Source organism: Vicugna pacos, chromosome 4, assembly GCF_048564905.1.
Source record: "Vicugna pacos chromosome 4, VicPac4, whole genome shotgun sequence".
Classification (NCBI taxonomy): domain Eukaryota; kingdom Metazoa; phylum Chordata; class Mammalia; order Artiodactyla; family Camelidae; genus Vicugna; species Vicugna pacos.
Genome location: NC_132990.1, coordinates 62,251,492 through 62,273,106, shown reverse-complemented (window position 1 = coordinate 62,273,106; position 21,615 = coordinate 62,251,492). Strand labels below are relative to the sequence as shown.

Genomic DNA, 21,615 nt, shown 5'->3' with positions numbered 1-21,615 from the left:
GTCCATCACTCAGCACTTCTCTCCTGGAAAGGGAGTGGGAAGTCAAGTTTCTTAAGCACTGTTACTCCCTGAACTGGGAGCTCTTTTGGGTGAATCTACTAGACAGTGTTCGTTGTCCTATTGGAGGAGCAATTCTGAGGGTGCAGTGATGTCCACCTGCAGACACAGGAGGTAGTGGGCACAGGTGAGCTTGCAGCCACCAGGAAACAACCACCCTGGGGCATGCATGCCTTTCCTTTGCAGACTCCAGCTCCTGGTGTGGCTTTTTTATTTAGTTTGTTTTAATAGCTCTGGGGATCTGGATTTCTGGGGGAATTCTCCTCTTCTACCTCCTACGCCTACCATACTGAGTCACCTTCATCCGCAAGAGTCCTCATCCATCCTGGGTGATCTGGGAAGCTGCCGTGCATTCCTCTAGGCTCTGGACGTGGCTGTGGTAGAGGCCATGTCATGCTTCAGGATGAGCAGATCACTTCTGGTGCAGAGAGGAGGCTGTCCCCGGCCCAGAGCTGCAAGTTTTTGGCTTTGATGTGGCACACAGCTGATGAGCTGGCTTCAGGCTGTGGGCCCTGGCCCAAGTGTTTGTTTCTTTCTGGGTCTTGCTCCACTGAGATTGGCCTTGATAATGTCCATCTGGCTCTTTAGGAGCCATTGGTCACAGCTCTAAAACCTGGGGGTTGCAGATTGTAATCCTGGGTTGGTCGTTCAGAATCAGGGATAGAGGTCCAGTGGGTGGGATAGGTGTGCTCTAGCTCGGAAGGCAAGAGAGTCAGATTTCAGTCCAGCTTCTCTGGGCCTCGGCTTCCCTGTGGGTAAAATGGCCTGAGGTCCTTGGTGGCTCTGGCCGCAGCAGTCCAAGGCTGCAGGATTGGAGAAGTCAGGGTGACTTTTACACCTGGAAAGGGCTCTGGGCAGGGTCCCTGCCTCAACTCAACACCAGCCTGCACTGACCTTGTCCCAGCCTGGGGGTCTGTCCCGTACCTGGGAAACACTGCCCCTGCCATCTGGGCCCCAGCTGTGGCAGTTGACCCTGCCCTGCCAAAGACCCTCTCTACAGATTGGGGCACCCTGGAGAAGGCAGACTTCAGATGGGCCACGAGATGATTTTGAGCAGGGAATTTGGGGGACAGGTGAAGGGGTCTCCCAGCTTCTGAGATGTGAGTAACTGTGATAGTCTGAGGCCCATCAGATAGCATGTGCATGTCAGATCAGGACTAACCAAGACCAGGGCGAGCTCTTGGAGGTGGGTCTAGGAGAAAGCTGTGCCCGCAGGAAAGGCAGTGTGGAAAGAAGGTCGCCTCACTCCACAGTGCCTCGGTTTCCCTCCTTGCACTGGGGCAGCACTGCTGCTTTCCCCAGCTTGTTGGGAGGAGTAAAGGATGCGTGACATCCCAGAAGTGCTGTCCACACCCTGAGGGCAGAGGGAGCCTGTGTTCTTCCGGATCTGGGGAAACCACCCAGTACCTAGGGCCTTGCAGACACTTGGTGGCTTCTGGAAAGCACTGGGTTGAGGATCTGCCACTCCTTCTCCAAGCTTCATCCCACCCCGGGCGCCCCCCACATGCATAGCGCCGGGCTCCATTTTATAGACCCTGAGCTTCTCTGCCCCTCAAGGCCCAGGCCTCTCAGAAATATAGCTCTTCTTTGATCGAGTCCTCTGAACAGGGTCCTCCTTCAGGCTCTGCTTTTCAGTAGCAGATGTGACCTTGGACAAGTCACTTCCCTTCTCTGAGCCTCAGTTTTCCCTTCTGCTAAGTGGAAATAGTGATCCTAGTCTTAACTGCTTGGGAGTCCCAGAATTGCGCCCAGGTTCATGACTGTCTCCTGAAGGCCCTTCTCCAGGACAAGTGTCATTTCTGCAGAGCAGTGAGGACCGCCCCCCACCCCTGGTTTCCTTGAAGGAGGCAGTTAGAAATGAAACCATGCCGATTGTAGCTGTGGGGTCTTCCTCATCCCTCTTTTATTCCTGCCCCAAGCATTTCAAGTAAAAAGAAAAGGGATTTGGGGAATCCCTTTGTTTATTTTGTGTGTGTGTGTGTGTGTGTGTGTGTGTTTGGGAAGGAGGTTTGCTGTGCCCACCCCATCCCTAATATTTATTTGATGTATTTTTCTTTTTGCCTTTTGCTCACCTTTCCCCGCCAGGAGCGGCTGCTGTGGCTTATAGACCTGATGGAGGTACCGTCCTTCCTGCGGAGTGGGGCTGTGGCAGTCCCTTAGCTGGGGCGGAGGCAGGGGGCTGTGGCCTTCCCGACACCCCCTTACTTCTGCACCCAGCCCTGGTGGGGAGCTGGGGTTCTTCTTGGCACCCACTGTCTCTCCTGTTTGCCAGTACATCAGTTTTCTCGGGCTCTGCAGTGAGAATGCAGAGCCAATTGCCGTTCAGTTCCCAGCTCTGCCACTTTCTTGCTGTGTGACCTTGAGAAGTGGTTTTTTTCACCTCTCTGAGCTCAGTTTCAGGATCTGTAAAATGAAGATGATAATTCTTGTGCTGTGGAGCTGTTGAGAGACCTCTTGGCCTTTGTATATGCCATACAATCTCACTGTCTGGAATGTTCTCCCTCCCTCTTCACACGGCCTGGATAGCTCCTGTGTGTGCATCAGCCCTTAGCTCACACGCCACCTCTTCCAAGCAGACTTCCCTCATCCTCTCAAGGGGGATGACCCTCAGCCTCTGGCTCCTTCAGCCCCTTAGGCTTCCTGCTGTTATGGCTCTTGTGTCATTTTATTCTAATAGTTTGTACAAGCCGGTTACCCTCCTTGACCATGGGCGGCTTGAGGGCAACAACTACGTCTGGAGTCACCATTGACTCCCTAGTGCTCAGCATGGAGCCTGGCCTATTTTAATAATTTGGGCCTTTCTTAATAATAAGAGTAGCTGGCATTTGTCAGGAGATGCCATGGCTGTGATCATGCTTTCCAACTGTATCTTCTTTGACCCTCCCAATAACTAAGTGTGGCAAGTACCACTATGATCCCCATTTTACAGAGAAGAAAACTGAGGCTCACAGAGTAGTGACTTGCTTAAGGTCACTCAGCTAGTCAATGGAGGAATATGGATTCAAACCCAGGCCTGCTTGCCTAGGAGTTGGTGCTGTTAACCCCTGCCATCTGGTTGTGATTCTTCCCTGAAGGAGCTCACCAGATGCTCGTTAAGCATCATCTGTCTGTCTGTCTGTCTGTCTGTCTATCTATCCATCCATCCATCCATCATCTCCTCTCTCCTTCTGTTAGCAAATGTCAATTAAGTGATTGCTGTGCACTACATACATTCTAGTAGTTGGGAATACAGTGGTGAACAACAGAGAAATCCTTTCCATTATGGAATTTAGGGTAAAGCAAGGATGACAGACTAAACCAGATAAATAACTGAAACACACAGTATGTTAAGTGGTGAAAAATGCTAAGGAGGAAAATGAAGCGGGGAAGGGGATTTGGGGAGGGATTGGCATAGTCAGAAAGTGACACCTAAGTAAGACTTGAAAGAGGTTTGGGAGCTGGCCCCGCCCACAGCTGCGGGAAGAGCATTTCCAGCAGAGGGAACAGTGAGTGCAAAGGCCCTGGGTGGGAGTGTGCCCAGAGTGTCTGAGCAAAGTCCAGGAGGCCCTGAGCCTGGAGCAGTAAGTGAGGAGAAAGGCAGTGGCGAATTATATGCTGAAGACTTTGAGTGAGATGGGAGCTGTTGGCAGGATAGAGCAGGGGCTGACACGGTCTGCCTTAGTTCTGTTAGGATGCTGCTGACTGCTGAGAATAGACAAAGGTGGATTTCTACCAAGAACAGGTTCATTCCCAGAAAGGGCTTGAGCTGCTAAGAGATGTGATGATGGCTCTGCAGGCACCAGCTCTTCCTGCTGCCTGGCCAGCCCTGGCCTTGGTATCTCCTGAGAGCCCCCTCTCTCCACACACACAAAATAGGTCTCAGACTAGACACCCCATGCTGCCTGCATATGAAGCCACAGGACAGAAACCTCCTCCTGGAAGCCCTTCTATCCAGGAATGCAGGGCACCAGGCCCATCCTGGGAATCAGAAGCCCATGCCCCTTCATATACTCTGTCCCCACCATGCAGTGCACCCTCAGGAAAGCCCTTCATCCTCCATTGGCCTCAGTCTCCCCATATGTACCACCCAGGCAGACCCCAAGTTTCCTCCACCTCTTAAAGTCCCCTTTGTTGGGAGATTCTGAAAAATATTCCAGGAGAGGCATCACAAGGAATGGAAAACCTGTGTTGCCACCACTTGTCTATGTATTTGAACAAACACTGTATCATTCCTCCCAAGAGGAAGCTGGAAGTAATATTTACTTATTCACCACTGAGTGCCAGTCACTGGTCTGTAACAACACCATGTATTAGTGAGCTTTCACTGCAGAGATGCTGAGTAACAAACAACCCCCCACAATCTGGATGGACAACCACCAAAATCCCTTTCCTCATGGAGCATTCATGCTTTTCACATCTCCATTAAAATGCTTGTTGTATTCCTTTAACCTCTCCATGAGTGTCCTTCCCTGTAAACAGGGAGAGCTGGTGGGGTCAGGCAAGGACCTCATCTTTTTCCTGTCTGTGTCCCCAGTGCTAGCCCAGGGCCTGGAACAGAGTGGAGTTCCAAGGAAATGTGAAGCAGAAAGCAAAATGAAACCTCATTCCCTGGCCACTCAGGATTATCTTCTAACATTCCAGCCTTCTGAACAGTTACCTCCCATATTGTAGGAAAATGTCCTTTACTCTGGCACTCAGACAGGCAAGGTGGCAGGCAGCTGGCTGTCGTGACCCGGATGCCCCAGTTAGAGCCAGTTTCCACTTAGCCCAAATTCCCTGGATCGAGCTGCGTGCTTATCCATCCCAGGTTAAATGTGGCTCACTCTGTAGCCGTTTTCCCTCAAACCAGACACAGTTGATCAAAGGAAATCAGATGTAGCCCTGCCCCTTCAACAAATTGTGTTTATCTTCCATTTGTCTAATAGGGGCTCAGTCCTGGGAATTTCTCTGCTGCCTCCAAACAGTATCATTCCCCTCCCAGAAAGATGGCAGCCAGGAGAGCTGTGCAAAAGGAGAAAGGCCGGCCCGGCATTTCTTGAATTCCTCGTCTAGTGCGGTGAGCGGGCCCGTCACAGCAGGGCTTAAGTGCACGGGCTCTGGAATCCCACACACCAGGGCTGGCTCTCCCGACTAGTAGCCGTGGCATCTTGGGCAGGTGACTTAAGCTTTTAGAGCCTCAGTTTCCACATCGGTACTCAGGGCTGATAGACCGGCCACCTGTGGATTGTCATGAAGTTTCAGTGAGATCAGGGACAGACTTGCCGGTGTGGAGTACGTGGGAGCTGATTCTGTGGATGCTCCTAAGCTGGCAAAGGGCACTGCAGAGGACTGCAGAGAAAAGAGGGGTTGTAGAGGACAAGACCCAAATTGTATGCACAGAGCAAATGCCATTGAGGTTGGGGTGGCAGCTAGGACTTGTCCTGGCCTTAACCACCGCCCTTCTCCTCCTGGATTTGAAAGATTTTGCACTCCAGGCCTCTCATTTGCCTGGAAAGGGGCTCCTGAGCTGTCAGAGGATGCTGGGGGTGGGGCCCCTGCCTCTAATGGCTTTACTGCCCTGTCTCTGGCAAGCTGGTGGAGCCCTGGGACCCGGTCTCAGAATAACAGTTTTAAATGTTTAAAAATAAAACACATAGGGTTACAAAGGAAACAAAATCAGATCATGAAATGCCGTATTCAAAATACAGAAACAAATCGTAGAACGTGTGCCTCTTTATTAGCATGTCCAGTAACAAGGTGTGACATCAGTCAGTAACGGTTGTAATGATGAGGCCATGATGAGCATAAATGGAACTTCGCAGCGTCTGCAGTGTGATATGAAAGCCCTGTGACGGAGGCACAGGTGCTGCTGATTCTCCTGGGCTGTGTTGCCTCCATTCCTGTTGGAAGGAGATGCTACATTTCGGTTAGAGGTTAATGAAAATAAAGATGCAGCGTTTTCCCCTAGCCAGGTTCACGGGCCCTTGACTCCTTCCTGAAGCCCTGCTTTCCAACACCTGTCCCCAAGGCTCTTCTGGCCCTGACCTGGAGATTCCGGGTCACCCTCTCTGTCCACTGAATGATGCCCTTTCCCTAAGACCATTGGGAGGGAGGTGCAAGGGGGTGGAAGGAAGCACGGTCTGTGCTGGGAAAAGGCAGTGACCCCTCGTCTTGGGAAGTCTTCGTGCACAGGTGCCCTGGGGGCTTTTCTGTTTCTGTGGTTTGGTGGTCGAACATTAGATCAGGAGTGGACAAGTTGCTAGAAGGCCCAATGCCGGTTCCCGAGGCCTCAGCCTAGCCAGTGAGTGGGGGTTCCTGTCCCTGTGTTGGGAATCGTGTCTGTCCTCTCCTCTGCCCCTCCCCCCAGCTTCCAGACATCTACCCCACTCTGGGCTTGGAGAAGCTGGGAGTAACATGGTCCACCTCCACCAGCGTGGCCATCACCCTAGGGTCTGGCCCCATGATCCTTTGGACCCCAAGGCCTGTCCCCTCCAGGCTGGGCAGCCCCCTGTCCCCAGGATGCCAGGACTTTCTGGTTCTCTGGGCTCACATCACTCCTTCCCTCCTAGCACCCCATCATTCCTGGGGTGACAAGCCTCTCTTCCCTGGTCCCTGCTCTGGCCGGGCCACCAACTCCTGCTTTTCTCAAATTTTCCCTTCCTCTTTCTCCCTTTGCTTTCCCCTTCTTGATCTTTTTACCTCAGTCCCCTCCCTTCTCTTTTTTCCCTCTTATTCTCACTCCTCCCTTCTCTGGTTTCTCTCTCTCCGACTGTCCTCTTCCTCTCAGCAGCCCCACTGTGACCTTCCAGAAGCCTTTGTGACTCGGTGCCTCAGTCTTCCCGTATATAGAACAGGGAGGGTGCCCCCAGCCTCACGCCTCTTGTACATTTTGGGGCTGAGGTGGAGGGGGGGAGCCTGCTGTCCTGACATTAGAGTAAAGAAGCAAGAAGAACAAAGAGCTGAAAATAGCACCTTTATGTAAGAGCCCTTCCATCATAATGAGGAGTGGAGGCAGAGGAGCCCAGGAATTGGGCTGTAAATGGGGGAGGGGAGGGAAGATGAGGAGAAGAAGGGGAGAGAAGGGAGGAGAAGGGAGAGCCTCATTTTGCTGAGGTGGCACCCAGACCATGCAAGACCCTACGGGCTTCCGTTTCCAGAATTAGGAAACCATCTGGAAGAGGTCGGCAGGGGTGATAGCCCTTCATGATTTCATTTCATTTTCGCCCCACACTTCCTTCAAACCGAACTGCTGGGATATCTGGCCCTGATTGGGTCAACTCAAACAGAAAGGAGTTCTCTCTGAAGGGAAGGGTATTTTCTGAATCACCACAGATTTGAGGAGGGGAGAGATGGAGGATCAAGGGCAGCAGGTCCTGACTCTTGTGGGAAGTGGTCTGGATAACCTTGAATCGAGTTCAATTTCCTGCTCTGTCCTTGCTGTGACCTTGGGCAGGTGGCCTTCCCTCTCTGAGCCTCAGTCACCTCAGCTATAGAATTGATGAAGTGTCCCATTAATTGAGCTGCTAGGTCTAAACCCTTATCTGGGCTCTGGCCTCAGTGGATGTGGGAGGAGGGGACCCCAAAGAACTGGGTCTGAGGGGGTTGGGGAGGAGGCTAGGATGCATGGGGCAGCTCCTGCATGAGCTCTGACCTTGATCCTCCTCTCCAAGCCTGTTCAGGAAACATTTCTGCTGACGCATCCCCAGGGTTCTTAGCCTGCTGTCTGCAGCTATTTCAGATGCAGTAAGAACATGGCTCGGGGACCCGGGGCTCCTGAGCGTCTGGATTCAGCAGATGGAGTTTGGCAGGGCTGGGTTCCAATCCGTCTGCCATTTGCTCCACTTCAGGCCTTCTTCTCGGGGCTGGATGTTTGTCCTCACTCCACCCTCACCCTCCCACCCTTCCATCCCTGCCTTCCATCTTGGCTCCAGAATGCCATTAATAGCAGAGAATGACTGGGGCCAGGGGCCAGCGATGGCTAGGTTCTCTCTTGTTACAGAGAGGGTCTGGGGCCCTTTGGTTCCTACAATTTCAGGGCCATATCCAATTCTAGGGTTGGGGTAAGGTTGTATGGGCTTTGGGGTCCCCCATCATGGGTTAGAGGTTAGAGGCATCATCTGCTGTAGAATGGCCGTGTGGCCTTGGACAAGTCACTACCTTCTCTGAGCTTAAGTGTAAAAGATGTGAACAGGGGCAGAGTGCCGGCTTCCCAGGTCACTGGGAGAATCAGATGAGATCATGTGAGTAAAACACTCATCAGGGGTCTGGCTATAGGCCCTCCACAGTTTGGAGTTCTCTGATGCCCTACTTTCTAAGGGAAAGTCACTCCCTCCCTGTAGTGCTCTGCAAAGACATGTTTATGTGTCAGGCGCTGGATCCCTCCTGCTCCTTTCCTTCCCCCCACCCCCCCATTAAAACTGCCTTTCCCATCAGTGACCCGAGCAAGAGCATGTGGGCAGCTCCGGTGCTCATGGCCCTCTGCTGGGTGTTGAGGACATGATGACTTGCTCATGTTGTATCCCCTTGAGCTTTCCTCATAAGTGAAGGATGCTTGACAAATGCTTGTTGAATGACTAAATAAATGTTCAAAGTTCCTGATGTGCCAGAACAGGACAGAACCCCATGGCCTTGGCCCCACCGCGGACTGTCTTCTAAGCCCCAGAGTGCCTCCGGCCGAGTTTCAGGGGCGGTTGGCAGTGGCTATGTTAGAACATGGCAGAGGCCCCTGTTGTCTTGGCTGAGATACGTCCCAGGTCTCTGACTCCCCCGGGGCCTCCTGCCGAGGCCAGAGTAGTGACTACAGTCTTGGGAAGTCATTGCGTATAACCTGCCTCTCCATTCACCTTCGCCCTGGATGCTCTGTGTTGCGCAGCTGAACTTATTTCCAGGGAGCACTGGATTCGTTACGGTTTGGGAGGAGGGGATGTATGGGAGGACTGCTCTTTCCTTCCATCTGGGTGCTCCCATGGGCCAGGGCACATTGGGCAGACTTTCAGTTGCTGGGGCTGATTTGCAGGATCCCAGGCTTCTGATGTGACAGTCGCCTCCCCTCATATATTGTGCCAGAGGAGGGACTGTGGTTTCCCCATTTTACGGATGAGGAAACTAAGGCACAGAGCAGTTCAGTAGTTTGCTCATTGTCACCCAGCTCTGCCACTCAGAGAAGCCAGAACTGGCGCCACTGATCGGTGGATGGGAGAGCAGCCCTCCCCTCCCCCCACCCAAGGAGTCCTCCCCATCGCTGCGTCACCGAGGCTGACAGCAGCTTCCTCCTGGGAGGCGGTGTGCAGGAGACAGGGTTGGAGAGAGCAGGAGAGATCAGGAGGCTGAGGTTTACACCTAAGCCTCAGCTTTGTTGGTAAAACAAGGCAGTTGTCCTAGCCTGACATTGCCCCAGAGGCATGAGGGGACCAGATGGGGAGCCCTGGGTGAGAAAGCCTCAGGGTTGGAAGGGCGGAGCATCATGTTGGCTGGTGAGTTCACATAGTTGGCCTTTCTGACCGTGTGCCCTTTGCCCACCCAGAATGCTCAAGGTCAGGAGCTCATTCCAGATGAGGGTCAGTGTGAAGTGACCTGGCAGCCTCTGCCCTATATATGGACTCGGGGGCACCTTCATCCCCTCTACTGCCTTGACCTTCACTCATACCACCGTTACTGCTCCCCACGATGACTTGCAGTAGCTGCCTTGCTCAGTTCTCTGCCTGCTTGGGCCTCCTCATGACAGCCAGAATTATTGATTAATTCATTCAGCCATTGATTCATTCATGGATTCATTAGTTTGCTTATTAAATATTTATCATGCAGCCACTATCCTGAACACTGAGGATAAAGTAGGGACCAGGTAGTTACAAGTCCTGCCTTTGAGGAGTTTTTATCCTAGTGGGAGACACAGACAATAAGCGAATTGACATTATCACAACAGGTGGTGATAATTTTTTATTTTTTAAAGGAGTAACTGGGGGTTGAACCCAGGGCCTTGTGCATGCTAAGCATGCGCTCTACCACTTGAGCTATACCCTGCCCCCTACGCTGGTGATAAATCTTATACATAAAAACAAAACAGGGTCAGGTGTTAGAAATGGTGTGGGGCCGTGGAGAGGGGTGCTGTTTTAAACAGGGCTGGTCTAGGAAGGCCTTGCTGGTGTCAGAACTAAGTGAAGTGAGAGTGAGTCAGTAGTGCAGGCAGAACAGTGAGTGCAAAGGCCCTGAGGCATGAACCACCCAATCCTGTTGGAGTAGTAGCAAGAAAGGGCCCAGTCATTAGGCATAATGAGTGCAGGGTTTGGAATTTCCTCCAAGTAAGATGGAAAGGCCCTGGAGGGTTATGAGCTGGAGAGAGACATTATCTGACCTAAGTTTCAGGATTACATCTTGGGTGCTGGCTGAATAGTAGTCAGTGCAAAGGAGAAAAATAAAGCAGATTGGGGTGGGGGTTGTGATTTTAGGTGGGGTTGTCAGAGTAGACTCTCTTTGAGGAGGTGATAGTTGAGTAAGATCTGGAAGGAGGTGAGCAAACAGAGCACACCTTGTGGATAGCCACGAGGAAGAGTGTTCCAGACGGAAAGAACAGCCAGTATTAAATGTAAGATCCCTGACATGCCTGCGTTGCTTTAGTGTGGCTGGAGAGGAAGCGAGCAAAGGGGATCTTCTTAGAAGGCAAACCTGACCACATCTCCATGTCAACCCACTGCCCTCAAGCTTAGATCTAAGCAGCTGTTGACTCACGTGGAACCACCCAAGGAGTCTCAAGCATCCTCTATCCTGCTAGCTTTATGCACGCCCTTATCTCTGAAACACCCAACCTTTGTCCACAAGACTCAGCTTTAAGCCCTGCTCCCTCCTCCAGGAAGCCAACCTGGATAACTCCTCCCCAGCTGCATTATATACCTGTGTTTCCTCACCCTGTGCAGTCTCCTCCTTGCTTGTTTTGTCAGCTCCACTGTCTCTAAGCTACTGCCTGGAGCACTGAGACTGCTCAATATTGATCGCTGAACTTGAGACTTGAGCCTAGTGTTGGTCGCAGAGGCTCATTGCCATTCTGGGCCCTGTGAAGGGGAGAGAAATGGCTCCACTGAGCCCTCAGGAGCCCAGTTTAGAAAGGAGCACTGCTCAGTCTCCCAGGGGTGGCTAGGGATGGCCTCACGGCAGCTCAGTATCACTTGAGGGAGCAGTAGGCTTCTGGTGAGTTAGGAAAGGAAGGAAGAAATGAGCATTTTTGCAAAATAAGCTCCATTTAAACTGTAACCCCCCTCCCACACACATTAAAACCATTGAAATTAAAAGTGAGACAGAGACTTTCTCCATCCACCTCTCACTTGTACCTGGCCATTTCCACACCTTCCTGAGATTCTGCTAGGAGCAGCGTGGAGAAAACCCTTGGGTTTTGAAGGCAATGAGTGCGCTGAGCACAGCACTCAGGTCGAGAGTCAGGAGTTCCCAGTCGAGGCCAGAGCTACCTACCCCACAGCAGCTCCACGTAATTCAGGGGAGGCTGGAAAGTCTCCAAGAGACTGAAATCCTTGCAACTGATTTCAAAATGAATGGCAGGAAAAATCGACATTAATTTTAACGTGCAAAGTCAATTCCCATGGAGTGGGGCGTATCAGGAGAAACTTGAACCACTTGAAGGTGTCATAGGGGCCACAGAATTTGGTGTCCTAGAAAGCAAATTGGTTTTTCGCTCTCTTATTCACAGTGCTTTCTTCTCTGTTATAGAACACTCTGGACCTGGAGGAAACTGGGGAGGCCGTCCAGGGCAATCTGAACACCCTCTCAGATGTTTCCCTGGTGAGACCCTTTCACTGTGTTTTGCCCTCCTGGGTCGGCCTGAGGCCCTGGGGCTGGCTCCCTGGTGAGAACCACAGGGAGGGGACAGAGGTCCTCAGCTGCGAGCTCTCTGCTTGTTCTGGGGATTTTAGTCAGCGCTGTCAGGCCATTTGACTGTTTGCCGAGTTGGTGCTACTTTTGCTGTGTTATCTGAACGTTAATCATAGCAAGTACTGAAGCATGAAGTGTGTGGAGAGAACCCCTCGAGGAGGCCACGTGACTACTCTGGAAAAGAGAATTAAACCTAACCTCATGCCTGCACATCAGCAGTCTGGGCAGCGTCACTTTGTGATTCTGACCCAAATAACTTTTAAATGGTCTGGGTTCTGGAGTCAGACTGCCTGGGTTCAAATCCCAGTGTCTGTCACTGACTGTGTGACTTTGGGCAAGTTTTGTAACCTCTCTGTGCCTCGGTTTTCCCATCTGTAACATGGGGTAATAGCAGTGTACTAACCCATAAGTTTGTGGCTGGGGTAAATTTGTTAATCTAAGTAAAGCATTTGGAACAGTGCCTGCACTGCCATCAGAGCTGTGTAAGTGTTGGGTGTTGGCACAGGGAGAAGGGGTATGGGACGACAGTATCCACAGCCAGCACCCCTCACAGGCCCCTTGCTCCCACATTATACACGCTGCTCCCCACCTCCCTACGACTCTGCGGGGTAGGTGCGGTTTTCCCCATTGCCCAGAGTGCATTCAGAGAGGTTCTGTGCTTCACCCAGAGCCACACAGCACCCCAGCCCATGTCTGTCCACCTTCTTTCCATTCCCCTCTCCAGTCCTGTCATATACCTCCTGTCTCCAGTAATCATCATAAAGCCTTAAAAAGAAAAGCCAAAGAAAGGCCTTTTTTGTTTTTCCATCTCTGCATCATGCCTCTAACTAACTCCCACTCCCTGTGACAAGCCCTGGCTGATGCCAAGAACTTCAATTCCCAAAGGTAACGATGCTGTCCCCAGAGACGCCAACCAAGATCCCAACGCTTATCAGTTGCCGAGATGCTGGGAGAAGTTTTCCACTCGGGTGTTGCATTATTCAGAGCAGCGTGGCCAAGCGCTGATAGAGCGGAGACGGAATTCCAGCCAGGGTGCTCTGCTCTCCCCTCTACCAGCCACAATGGGCTCTGACTCCTTCTACTCCTGTTGGGTCTTTTGGCAGGATGATGTCAAGTCCACTTCCAAGGGGCTGCCTAGCTACAAGCCACCGCCTCCCCCACCACCTCTGGTCCAAGGCCACGACCACCCGCTCTCCCAGCCGAGGAAGCTGGGCAGAGAGGACCTCCAGCCGCCTTCCTCTGCATCTTCCCACTCTGGCATCATCTTCTCGGCTCCACGGAACCACAGCCCACCAGCGGGCACCACACCTGCTCCAGAGGACTCCTCTGGTTCAGCACAGGACTCACCCTCCTCCCCCATCTACACCTCTGTCTCCCCAGCCAACCCCGGCTCCAAGAGGCCGCTGGATGCCCATCTGGCCCTGGTCAACCAGCACCCCATCGGCCCCTTCCCACGGGTCCAGTCACCCCCACACCTGAAGAACCCCCCTGCAGAGGCCACGCTGGCCGGGGGCGGCCTTCCACCACCCTCCCCCTCTGGACGCCCAGACCAGACAGGTACAAACCAGCACTTTGTCATGGTGGAGGTGCACCGCCCAGACAGCGAGCCTGACGTGAACGAAGTGAGGGCGCTGCCCCAGACACTCAGTGAGTGCCAGCAGACCCTGGGTGGGCTGGGCTTGGGGTGCCGCTATGTCATCTTAGGAGGGGTCCCTGTCCCCTCTGGGTTGACCTGCTCGTCGACACAGCCAAGATGGGACCAAGTGCTCACCCAGTAAGGGGCCTTCTAGCTCAGGCATTCCCCACTCAGGGTCAGGGGGGCCGGGGAACAGGGTCCTGAGCCTGCATTGTGGGGCTTTGGAGGCAGAGGTGGGAATGTGAATCCCAGCTCTGCCATCACTGGCTGTGTGGCTGTGGACCAGCTGCCATGCTTTCCCATCGTGGATCAGAGGTAACAGTGACAGTCCTGCCAGGTCGCAGTAAGGGTTGGGCTCCTTCTCCAGGGTCCCCAGACCTGGTCACGCTGCACTCCCCTATAAGTCTTCCCAAGAAGGTTGAGCCTATTCATGGCAGGGGTGGCTTCTGTGATCTCTGTCCCTCAGGGCCAGGCACAGAGCAGGTGCTGGGGAAAGGTGGGTATTGAAATTGCAGTCTCTGGACCCCGGAGGTCTGTAGGGTCAGAGTGCAGGCTCGACCTTTCAGACCGCCAGGTTGGGGGGTGGGCACAGCCTGAGGCTCCAGCCCCTGAGAATCCAGAGGACGTCCAGCTGGAGGGAAGGGTAGAGCCTGCTTTCCACTCTGGAAAGCCTGAGCCCCCTGCAGGCTCTGGAACCCCTCCTTCCTATTAGTGAGTTGGGTCCAGTTGGTTGGATTCTGCTGCCATCTTGTGGCTAAATGTCACGTGGGGCCGCTGTGGCCAGAGAAGGTGGCAGGCAGGCCAGGTCAGGGGATGTTAACTGAGCACCTGCTGTATGCCAAGCAGTGGGCAGACCAGGATGCAGAATGTGGGGTCCCTGCATTGAGTAGCTCACTGAGGGAAGGCAGCTAGGCAGAGATCAGGCAGGATGTGGTGAGAGAAACTGGAGCTATCATAGATGGATCACTCCAGACCTGGCACTGAGCCGGACACACATGATAACAGATGCTAACAGGTATACAGCCATATCTTTGTGCCGGGAACACTCTTCTAAGGACATTGCCTGTGTTAGTAATGCATCTAATCTTCCCAACAGCCCTGTGAGGCTGGTACTGTTATTATCCCCATTTTACGGATGAAGAGACTGAGACACAGAAAGTAACTATGGAGCCAAGCGGTCTGGCATTAGCCTGTTCTCTTGATTGCTTCACCCCATACGTCATAACCGTTAGTCTTTATGGTAACCCTGTGGGGTAGGCATTGTTGCCTCTGTGTTAGAACAAGAACGTGAAGTCTCAGAGAGGCTGTGTAACTCACCCAGGATTGTGTAGCTGGTCAGAGGGGATTCACACTCCACTTGCCAGACCCCAGAGTGTCTCAAACTCAGGGATCAAGCCGTTACATACGCAGTGAAGCGGCTTGGTTTGAATGGCAGACCAGAGGGTGTGTGTTCACCACTCAGCTCAGGCCACATGGGTCAGTAGGGGTACAGACCAGATATAGCAGATCTTTTTTTCTTTTTGAGAAGCTAGAAATTTAACTTTTATGTGAAATGTCCTAATTTGAACTTGTTGGTCCATTGTTAAAAACTGACAGCACTGTGAGAGTTAAAAAACAAAACAAAGCCAAACCCATATTTGTGGGCTGAGTTTGCCTTCTGACCTCTGTTTTAATCATTAAGCCAGAGGCAGTCAAGGCAGACATCCTGAAAGTGGCAGCCTTGGGGCCAGGCCTGGTTGGATGGCAGGTCTCGGTAGGTGGAAAGGTAGCAGAGAGTCTGCCCAGGGAAATCCCCCCAGCCTTCCAGCCTGCAGCTCAGCTCCTCCAGGATGCCTGGCCCGACCCCAGTTGTATAAACTACCACTCTCCTCCTGTTCCCCGCTCCCAGCAGCCTCCACGCTCTCCCAGCTCTCGGACAGCGGGCAGACACTGAGTGAGGACAGTGGCGTGGATGCTGGTGAGGCAGAGGCCAGTGCCCCAGGCCGAAGCAGACAGACGGCGTCCACCAGGAGCAGGAGCAGCAAGGAGATGCCTCGGAATGAGAGGACCACCGAGGGGGCCACCAAACCGGTGAGCAAGGAGGAGGGGGTACAAAGGATGGGGGAAGTACCCAACCCAGGTGAAGAACAGGAAGGAGGTCTTGACCAGAGTTCGGCTTGACAAGTGACCACAGGAAGTGAGCCCCCATCATTGGAGGGATGTGAGTGTCCAGAAAGAATGCTACATTTGGAGGCTGAAGTTCCAGTTTAAGTCCTCCTTTGCCGCCGACAGTGACAAGCCAAGCGCTGAAGGTTGATCTCAGGGATCTTTAAGCTCAGTTCTGACATGGTGGCCGGGGCAGGCAGTCTTGCTGCCACCACCAGGCAGCTTTGGGCCAGCCCTTTAACCTCCCAAACTTCAGGGATTTTTGTAGCAATTAGAGAGCTAGAACACCAAGTGCTGTGCTTAGTGCTAGCACACTGCAGGCTCCTGTCGCAGGGCTGGAGTCTGTGCCCTGTTGGCCCAGAGGCCTGTCGTAACCAGTCCAGCCGGCAGGTCAGGACTGTCACTGGTTTCCTTCCTCACACCTGCAGCCCGGACTCCTGGAGCCCACATCCACCCTCATCCGCGTGAAAAAAAGTGCAGCCACCCTGGGCATCGCCATCGAGGGTGGCGCCAACACCCGCCAGCCCCTGCCTAGGATCGTCACCATTCAGGTATGTCCCCAGGGGCCCACTTGACCATCTCTCCCTGCCCCTGAAGGACCCTCTCTCAGCCCAGGGGGTTGCCACACCCAGAGGTGACCCAGCACTCAAAGGCAGACCCAGGCTCATACTACCTTTGTTCTCACTGTTCTCTCAGTTTTCCTCATCAGGGTTGTGGACACCCAGATTGTAACTATCTGGTTGGCAGTGGCGGGCATGACTTGATGAATGGTCAGGGCCAGGCTGGCCCAGCCCTCAGGCACCCCATGTGCCCATGGCCTGTGTCTTGCCCCTGCAGCGAGGCGGCTCAGCCCACAACTGTGGGCAGCTCAAGGTGGGCCACGTGATCCTGGAAGTGAACGGGGTGACGCTTCGGGGCAAGGAGCATCGGGAGGCCGCACGCATCATCGCAGAGGCCTTCAAGACCAAGGAACGTGACTACATCGACTTTCTGGTCACCGAGTTCAATGTGATGCTCTAGGGTCCGAGGCCCGAGGGCCTCCCACTGCTGCCCAGCCCCTGGCCCTGGTCCCTCCTCCCTCCTGGCACTGTTGAGCGTCTTGAGGGGCAGGTGCTGAATGGCCAGGGTAGCAGGAAGACATCCCCCTACTCCTCATGGCCCACTGGACCAGACCCAGGGGAAGAGAGCCAGGCCAGGCAAACAGAAGGTTAGGTCAGGATCTGGTGCTGTACCCAGGCCATAGTAGGCGCTCAATACAAGCCTGGGTTTAGGAAAGGGAAGAAAGGAAGGGAATGCCTGTGTCTTGACACGGCACTTGACACAGAGTGCCTGTATCTTGACACGTCCACCTGAGGCCTCCCAGGGCTCTGGGTTGGATGGAAGGCACTGTTGCCCTCCAGCCAGCTAGGAGCTGGCCCATCCCCGGATGCCCAAGCCTTTGTCTGGAGTGAAGTCACATGAGAATCCATAGACATGGCCCCCAGCCAGGGAGGCTCTTGCGGGACCTTCAGTGCCACAAATAAGCATCAGGCACCCCTCATTCACACCCCTGTTCCTCCTAACTCCTCATCCCCCAAGGTATTTATTATTTATTTCCCTCCCCACACCCCTGGGGACCCCCAAGACCCCAGCCAGCTTTCTACCGTACCCCTAGCCTATCCCAGAGGCTGCCTTGCAGGTGACCAGCGACTTCAGTGTATTTATATACAGAGCTTATGACTTTAATTTTTCAATAAAGAGATCTGAACAAGGTTAGGATCCAGCGTGCTATGTGGCCTGCGCGGCTGGGGTTTTACTTGCTTGCTGTGGAGAGATGGGTGGGTAGGACAGATGGAGGCCCCCGAACATTGCACTTTCTCTGCCCCTTACGGCTCAATCTGGGTCACACAGTGGCTGTGCAGGGGCACTTGAGCCGCATCCACATCTTGGAGCACCTTACTTGAAGGCTATTTACATATAATGTTTTTAGATCAAAATGCACAGGTAACTTTAAATGTTAAACTATAATGCTATACGCCTAAAACACAGAATAATTTAAAAATGCCCACATATGTTATGGGGCAGAATGAACAGTGTGCACAAATGAAAATACAGAAAGGTGGCTTGTCTTGGGGCTGGTCCCAGAAGCTGACTCTGAGTTGAGGATGTGTGTACAGGTGATTCATTAAGGAAGTGTTGGGGAGAGACCAGTGAAGCAGTGGAGGAGTCAGGAGGGGAGGTAAGGAGACAAAGCAGGATGCGATTTCAGGCAAAGTCCTGCGGGGCAGCTGCAGCCTGATCCCATGAGAGACACTGGAGTGTAAGTTTGGGGTAGAGTTGTCCCCACTCAGGGCAAAAGGACAAGGCTTTCATGTTGTCAGTCTTTGGACAAGGTCTGGAGGGGAGGGCAGAGGCAGTGAATTCCCAGTCACTTCCCACCCTCCACCTGTGCAGGCCAAGCTGGTCCAGGAGCCCAGGCAGTGGATATTAGAAGTAAAAACACATGGAGCGGGCAGGAAGGGGAAGGGGGCAAAAAATGGTCTGCTATACAGCCCCACTATCAGCCCTAGTGCCCAGCTCCTTTATCCCCAGGCTTTCTCTGGGGCAAAAAGAGTTTGAGAAGTCCTGCTTTGTCCAGCCCTGTGTTCAGGGTTCTTCCAGAAGTGGGTGGGGCGCAGTTGATTCCACAGATTTTCACCAGATCTTGCTCTTAGCTGCTCCTGTCCTTTCCCCAGCTTAAGGAGACCACCTGAGGCCAGAGCCCTGGATGCCACTTGACCTCTGAAGCAACTAGTATCTCCAAAGTCCCCTGCCCCTCCCAGGGGACTCTGTATGCCCTTCCCCAGGCCTTGTACCCCTGGGGGGAATAACCCTTACCTTGTTGCAAGAGGGCTTTGTCAGGCCCCACATCTCCTGGCATTACACTCAAAATCCTGTGTGATCACGGGCAAGTGATTTCACCTTTCTGAGCCCAAGTTCTCTATCTAGAAAATGGGTGTGGTAAACTGAATAATAGTCCCCAAAGGTATCTCGATCCTGTTATGTGTGAATGTTACCTTATGTGGTAAAGGGAGATGTGATTAAGGCATTTAGATGGGAAGGTTATCCTGGATTATCTGGGTAGGCTCAATGTAATCACAAGGGTCCTTGTGAGAGGGAGATTTGACACAAGAGAGGAAAAGGTGTGTTGTGGTGATGGAAACAGAGGTTGGAGTGATGCACTTCGAAGATGGAGGAAGGGAACATAAATTCAGGAATATAGGCAGCCATGTAGAAGCTGAAAAGGGCAAGGAAATGGATTCTCCCTGAGAGCTTGCAGAAGGAACTGACCTCACTGACACCTTGACGTTAGCCAGGTGAGACTGACTTTGGACTTCTGAACTCTCTTTTTAAGAACAAATTAGTGTTGTTTTAAACCATGAACTGGTGGTAATTTGTTACAGCAGCCACAGGAAATAAATACAATGGTAATACTGCTACTTGCCTCTGATGGAGGCTGGGATGCTGTGTGTGGGCTCAGAGTACCAGACTCAGAGTCAGCCCCAGGGAGATGATTGTTGTCAGGATGATGGTGAACGAAGGAGCCCTCTGGCCTTATAAACACCACATCTCTTCCAGGTCCAAGTCCCTGTGCATCTGTTCTGAATTGAGAGGGTTTTGTCTATTACTGACTCGCTATGTGAATTTCAGGCCAGTTATTGACCTGCTCTATGAACTCCAGGGCAGGTCATGACTTCCCATGTCCTGAACCAGCCATCTCCCCACCCAGTCCAACCCCAGGGGTTTGGGAGCTCTCAGCAGCTGCTACCCACGGTTCCAAGTTTGTACTCTGAAAAAAAAAAAGGACGAGAATGAGTTTATGGAACTGCTGCTTCTGAAATTTCTAGGCCTGACTCTGGGGTTGCAGACCATTGGGTGTGAGGGTCCCCCTCGCCAGTGGAATTTTAAACCTAAAAACATTCCTTTGCAGGCGGTCTTAGAAAGGCCAAGCTGCTTGCCCAAAATTGCATAGCTAGTGAGCGGTAGAGGACAAATTTGGGCCCTCGGCTGCGTGAGGTACACAACATGAAGCTCCAAGGTAAGCAAGTGTCCTGATGTCTTTTGAAGGGACCCAATAGCATGAGCTAAGGCAGCTTGGATATTGGGAGAGGGAGGGGCCAGAAGTCCACCTGGCCACATATACCTGTGGCCCTAACATCTTTACTCATAATGCCAGAGCTGGAGAGGGAAGGTACAGTTTCAGGGCCTGCTGTTAGATGAAGGAGAAGACAAGAAGAGGGCAAATTTTTGGTTTGAGCCAGGGCCTGCCGAAGCAAGTGCGAAGCTGACCTTTAAATCACCTGGCATCTTCTCTGCTTTGGAGAAAGCAGGGTGAGAGGTGGGTGGAGTAGCCCACTGTGAGAATCACAAGGACAGAGAACAAGGCACAGCTCAGATTCCCACACCACAGAGTTTGACACTTTGAATCAAATTTTACCTTCACCACTTCCTGGCTGTGTGATCTTGGGTAAGTCACTTAACCTCTCTGAGGGTCAATTTTCTCATCTTTAAATGGGGAGTATAATACTAACCTAACTTGTGAGATATTGTAAGGAGTAGCAAAAATGTTTGCCCCTGGCACAGAGGAAGATTTTAGTGACTAGAAGCTGCTACTGTGATTACCATTAGTCATGAGTGTAAGGAGTCACTGGCAACCTGGGGAACTGGGAAGAGCTTTCTGCCAAGAGGAAAGAGAATTGGGCTGCAACATGACTACACAGCTGGATGCCAGACCTTGGGCAAGTCACTTCCTGTCTCTGGGCCTATTACACCCGTCTGTGAAACAGGATTGGTGGAGGAGCCCTTTAAGTTAGTGTCATTAATTTATTTTTTATAGGCCTTGTACAATGTTTATGTATTTATTTAGCCCCGTCAGCAACCCTGTGAGGCGAGAATTAAGAATCTCATTTACCGGAGGTTCATTGGCAGCCAGTGGCAGAACTGGGGCGAGAGCCTAGGCCAGTTTGACACCTTACGCTGCCATCCCTCACCGTGTTTCAGTGAACAACGGATTTTTTCTGTCCTGTTCTCACTGCAGGACCTTGAGGAAGTTCTTATCTCTCTCCAGGCCTGCTTTTCCGCGCTTATCTAATGATGGTTCGGAGTAGAATACACTTAGAGGGTAATGATATTACCTACTTACCTGACAGAGAGGATCGAGTAGAGTAAAAAGTATACAACAGTGGCTGACACATAATAAGTGCTCAAGAAAAGTTTACTGTTACGAAGCAGTCGTTTCAGCTATCAGAGTTTGTGATTTCTTCCTCAGCGTGGCTCTGTGCGACCCTACACAAATGTCTTAACTCCAGGCCTCAGTCTCTCGGGCTGCAGTTGGGCGGGTTCCAGAAAGACACGCAATCTCCCAGATTTGAGATTTTTCTGTCCTGGAGCAGCGTCGGAACCCCTAGGGGCGGGCCGTAAGATGCCGCCTCTCTGCGATTGGTGGGGCTTCCAGAGGCTCCGCCTCCCGGGGCCGCGCCCCGGCCGTCACAGGCCGGCCTCCGAGATTATGCAAAATGTCGCCGCCCCGCCCCGCGCCGGGATTGGAGGCCTTTGTTTGCCGCTCAACTCCAGGAAACCACCCGCGCCCCGCCGCGGCCAGCAGGTGAGAGGCAGGGAGGGGCTCGCGGTGGGTCTGGGGCGGGTCCTGGCCCCTCGCCGGGTCTCAGTTTCTCCGTCGGGGGAATGGGAAGGGAGAGAGGACAGAGTGGATGGGCTCAGATCCACAGTTACCGCGCTGCTTTCGGCCTCTCCCACGTGGAAACCCCTGCGCACGGGAAGGAGACTGATAGCTGCTCCAGGAATGGGAGGGAGCCCTGGAGGGGCTATCAGGATCTGAGTCCAAACCCCGTCGGTTTCGGGATTGCGCAGTCCCCACTCTCTGGCCTCAGTCTCCATCTCCGTGCAATGGGGGCGTTGGCTTT

General features: G+C 52.8%; 2 protein-coding genes and 1 long non-coding RNA gene across 7 annotated transcripts in view; 2 read left to right on the top strand and 1 right to left on the bottom strand.

Annotated features, from left to right (window-relative positions):
• Positions 1-17,428, top strand: part of WHRN (whirlin) — an 80,488-nt gene extending 63,060 nt beyond the window's left edge. For 3 of the 5 annotated variants that reach the window (XM_015245379.3, XM_072959991.1, XM_072959989.1), the window contains 5 exons: positions 11,731-11,802; positions 12,996-13,539; positions 15,417-15,598; positions 16,102-16,224; positions 16,511-17,428. In XM_015245379.3, coding sequence (XP_015100865.2) covers positions 11,731-11,802; positions 12,996-13,539; positions 15,417-15,598; positions 16,102-16,224; positions 16,511-16,693 — 1,104 coding nt within the window. In that variant the 3' untranslated portion in view covers positions 16,694-17,428. Of the gene's footprint in view, positions 1-2,142; positions 2,176-11,730; positions 11,803-12,995; positions 13,540-15,416; positions 15,599-16,101; positions 16,225-16,510 lie in introns of all 5 variants that reach the window. The other 2 variants (XM_072959988.1, XM_072959990.1) reach the window with 2 other exon arrangements.
• LOC140696135 (uncharacterized) lies at positions 5,734-6,933 on the bottom strand. Its single transcript, XR_012072201.1, has 2 exons — positions 6,715-6,933; positions 5,734-5,931 (listed from the first exon to the last, which is right to left on the bottom strand). It is a non-coding gene; the product is annotated as an uncharacterized lncRNA (long non-coding RNA).
• A 3,836-nt stretch (positions 17,429-21,264) lies between the features above and the next one.
• The window catches only part of AKNA (AT-hook transcription factor), a 53,133-nt gene continuing 52,782 nt past the window's right edge, over positions 21,265-21,615 (top strand). Inside the window, exon 1 of the mRNA XM_031677452.2 lies at positions 21,265-21,296. The gene's annotated coding sequence lies outside the window, so the exon portion shown is untranslated. The remainder of the gene's footprint in view (positions 21,297-21,615) is intronic.